At 43.0% G+C, this 4,186-nt stretch overlaps 1 protein-coding gene across 1 annotated transcript; it reads right to left on the minus strand.

Annotated features, from left to right (window-relative positions):
- Positions 1–398: 398 nt before the first annotated feature.
- Positions 399–2,417, minus strand: galr1a (galanin receptor 1a). Its single transcript, XM_070985156.1, has 3 exons — positions 1,764–2,417; positions 1,393–1,458; positions 399–855 (listed from the first exon to the last, which is right to left on the minus strand). The coding sequence occupies exons 1-3, from the start codon at positions 2,415–2,417 to the stop codon at positions 502–504; spliced, it is 1,074 nt and encodes a 357-aa protein (XP_070841257.1). The 3' UTR covers positions 399–501.
- Between the last annotated feature and the right edge of the window lie 1,769 nt (positions 2,418–4,186).

The following is a 4,186-nucleotide window of genomic DNA, read 5'->3' on the forward strand; positions in this document are numbered from 1 at the left end:
ATTCTATTCCATTCTATTCTATTCTATTCTATTCTATTCTATTCTATTCTATTCATCAATTCTCAGCAAAAAGCAAATAACAGGCTGAAATATTCATTTAATAATAAATCGCTCTTTCAAGTTATCAAGAAAATCAAGACCTCTTACCTGTTGGGCTCTGAAAAGACTCTTTTTGGACCGAAGAACTTTAAATATCTACACTGTTGTCTAACATCTTTCTCCCTGATTGAGAGCACACATTGTACCTGACACAGTCCACAGGAGTATAGGCTACCTTATTCATAAAATGTCTGTACATTCATAAAACATGCAGCACTGAGTTTGATAGAGCGTCTTGGTGGTGATTAGTTCAAGGCGCTCTGTTACAGTATGTTTAAAAAACAAATATTGTCTGATATATCAGCATTTCTTACATATCAATATATGTACTGGCCTTAAAAATCCAGTTCTGGTCAGACTCTGCACAGAACACAGAAGACGATCTCAACGTCAGCGCTGACATCAAAGCATTTTACTGATCTGAGAGTCATGACCTTTGTAAGTCACGCTGACGTTGGTGGACGGCGCCATCTCCACTCGGCTGCGGGGGTCCCTGGTGTCGGCCACGGGACACTTGCTGGGCACCCGGCACCAGAAAACCTGCTTGTAGGAATTCCTGAAGTTCTCCGACAGGAACGCGTAGATGATGGGGTTGACGGAGGAGTTGCTGTAGGCCAAGCAGTGAGCCACCATCCTGAACACGAAGGAGGCCTGGTTCAGGGGGAAAGAGCCAAACTCCACCCACAGGTGGACGATGTGGTGAGGCAGCCAAGACAGACAGAAGACCACCACCACCACCAGGACTGTCTGGGCAGTCTGTGGAGGGAGGGCGGAGGAGATGGTGATTGTCATGTGATCACATATGACTGTAACCGGGCAGCTTGTGGAAGAAGAGCAACATAAGACAATGATGGCATGATGTGATCAAGTAAAATATCAACAAACAGGTATTTTATGCAAATATTTTGCATTTCTACGGAGTGAATTTCACTCCGCATAAGCCTTTTTACACATGGTCACTTGCCTGTTATTTTCTAAATTAGTCGTTTTGTCTGTTAAATGTCAAAATTAATAAAAAATCATGTTTGTTTGTTTTTTTTTACAACATTTTTGTTTCTCAGAATCCAAGGTAACATCTTCAAAGATATATTTAATTCACAAGATGACAAAGAAAAGCTGTGCATCCTCACATTTGAGAAGCTGGAAGCAGCAAATTTCTGGCATTTCCCGTTGGAAAACGACTAAAACAATCAATTATCCCAAAAAAAATAGCTGCTGATCTTTATTTTACAGTCAAACGAATCGATTCATCACCACAGACAAATACAGAGACAAATATGAGCTGCCACCAACCTTCTTTTTGGAGAGCTCTGACTTTTTGGAGACATTCTTCAGCTTTTTGTGCAGATGGTTTAAAACCTGCAATAATAAAGGTGTGATGAGATGTTGACCTGTTGATTCTGAGCTTGTGCATCTTTTTTGTTTCTCCATTGTGCCATTTTCTCCATTTTAAAACGCTTTTTTTCCTGTAACATATTAATCAATGCAGCACCTTAATTGCTTATTAAGAATACATTCCAGACTAATGTGAGAACAATTGTAATTTCCAAGCATTTTTACTGTTTTCCATCATGTTTAACTTTCCTGGCATCTAAATCAGCTGTGCATTCATTCCAAACTGTGTAATTCAGCGCAGTGATTGGCTCTGATTCATGCGCACCCACCTTTGCGTAGCAGACAGATATCAAAGTGAGAGGCAGCAGGTATCCGAAAACAAAGGTGCACATCACGTAGACTTTCCTCTGGTGGTCCGGCCAGACCTCCCAGCAGAAGGTGTTGTTGTCCTCCCTCTCCACGATGCTCTGGTAGTGCGCCACGGGAGCTGCCATGACCAGAGACAGGATCCAGATCAGCACCACTCCGAGCATGGCATGACTCCCCACCCGGATCGACGAGGATTTCCTGGCGTGGACGATGGCCACGTAACGGTCCACGGACATCGCCGACAGAGTGAAGATACTGACCAGCATGGACACGGTGAAGAAATAGTGGATGAACTTGCAGATGAAAGCTCCCAGCACCCATGTGGGCAGCATGTAGATGGTGGACTGGAAGGGGACGCAGAAGAGGAGGTAGGACAGGTCCGCCACGCTCAGGTTGAGGATGAAGATGTTGGTGGTGCTCCTCGGTTGTCCCGGTTTACTGCGCGCCAGCACTGTGATCACCATGGTGTTCCCCAGCACACCGAGGATGAAAATAAGTCCAAATATCAACAGAGAAATAAAGTTATCTACACCCATCCCAAGTATATGTTTAGCTGGCAGCCTCACAGTGTTGGTGTTGAAAGACTGACTTTGGTTCTCCACCTGTAGCTCCATCTTTTTTCCACTATTGGAGAAAAGTTACATGTTGATATAAAAGATGTCTATCCTCCACATGAAGCGCGGGTTGAGATGGATTTTCTCTTGACTAAAGATCGGATGGAGCTCATGCATTTGCAGGCTGCTCCCTGCCTTCCTGAGCAACGTCACCATGCTGTGCGCAGCCGATCCCACCAATACCTCTCCAGTGTTTCCAGTAACCCGCAGCCAGCAGGACGGGAAGGAACAGAAAGCCTCTTATACACTGCTTAAACCATTAACAAGCCAGTTCATGAAGCATTCAGCCTTTCTTTATGAAAAAATAAACATGCTGCAACATGCTGTATGGAGGGCACATTCCCACATTATATTCTCTTTGTCATTATTCCTGAATCTTACCAAACACTGTGTCATATATTCAGACATGCACTACATGAAAAGTGGAAATATGCAATGTACACTGCAATATTTGTAAGAACATAATTCAGTGTCTTTTTCTGCAGTGTGATGGACCTGCCTGTTCACATTAAACAGGAGCTTTTACATTCCCTCAGAGGCCACTTCAGTCTATGGTATAATGAATGGATTTGGACGTCTTCTTCCAGAGACTCTGCTTAGCATGAAAATGAATTCTGCTGCTCTGAGACTCGTGTGGTTCTTGTCCCTGCATCGCTCATTGTTCATTATATATCCCGGTCATTTTTCACACTGTTCCTGATTAAACTATGTCCAGTATAGACACAGTTCACCCTTATATATAGAGTCTAATCTGCAGATAAATATGTATTCCAAATATACTGTATGTACTGCTCCAGTTCGATCTGGATTGTCAGAAAACATAGAAATCAAATAAAAACATCATGAGGAAACACAAAGCGGTGGACCAACACATCTGTCCAAATCTGTCTCTCAGATGTCCCATAAATTCATGTAAGTGCAAAATTAAGTGAGTGGATTTGTCCTTTAACTTTCCCGAAAGACTAAAAATGTCCCTGTAAAATTAACATTTTTGATTTATTGCCTTTCCAAAGAACCAAATACAAAGAGTGAAAGTGTAAAGACTCAACTCAGAAACACTTGATCATTTCTCTCATTTCATTGATCAGCTCTGAGCAGGTCTGGGAACAGCTGTATTATCATTATGCAAGCATGTGAGTCTCAGGCGGACCAATGCTGGGAGATCTGCTGGGGGGATAACCATCTGGAAATGACGACAGGGATGATGCACATGCTATGTAACCTGAGAGCAGCGGCTGATGTTATCTTGGGGTCCACTTGTCCTCAGACGATTGTCCACATTTGAGGTTTTTATTGTTTCTACGTCTTGTTGATTTTCTGTTGTGAATCAGGTGAATTCAACACAGACGAGTCTCTCCATCAGTGTTAAAGCCCTATGGATTACAAAGATGAGGATGGTAGTGATGCCGATGATGGCTTTGATGATGAAGATGATGGAGTGCATCTTTCTCCCCCTTAGCCTTTCAGAAAATGAATAGCAGTCATCATGTTACTTTCTTTTAATAGTGGGTCTATTATACTTTTGGTAGCAGGTGATTGTTTTGTAATTGGTTTCTCAGCTAATGTCCTGAAGCAGCCTGAAGTTTCCATGGCGACTCGTTACTCCATCAACCGAGATGTTATCCCTCTTTCTGCCGGGGAGGTGAAAGACACACCGAAGCCTCGAGGCAGCGTCCAATTACATATACGTGATATGTGTTGAAGAAAAATAGAGGAAACGGTCCTGTGAGAGTCTCGGCGCTGAGTCATTTCAGCACCACGGACAGCTC

This window comes from Chaetodon trifascialis, chromosome 17 (assembly GCF_039877785.1).
Source record: "Chaetodon trifascialis isolate fChaTrf1 chromosome 17, fChaTrf1.hap1, whole genome shotgun sequence".
Lineage (NCBI taxonomy): Eukaryota > Metazoa > Chordata > Actinopteri > Chaetodontiformes > Chaetodontidae > Chaetodon > Chaetodon trifascialis.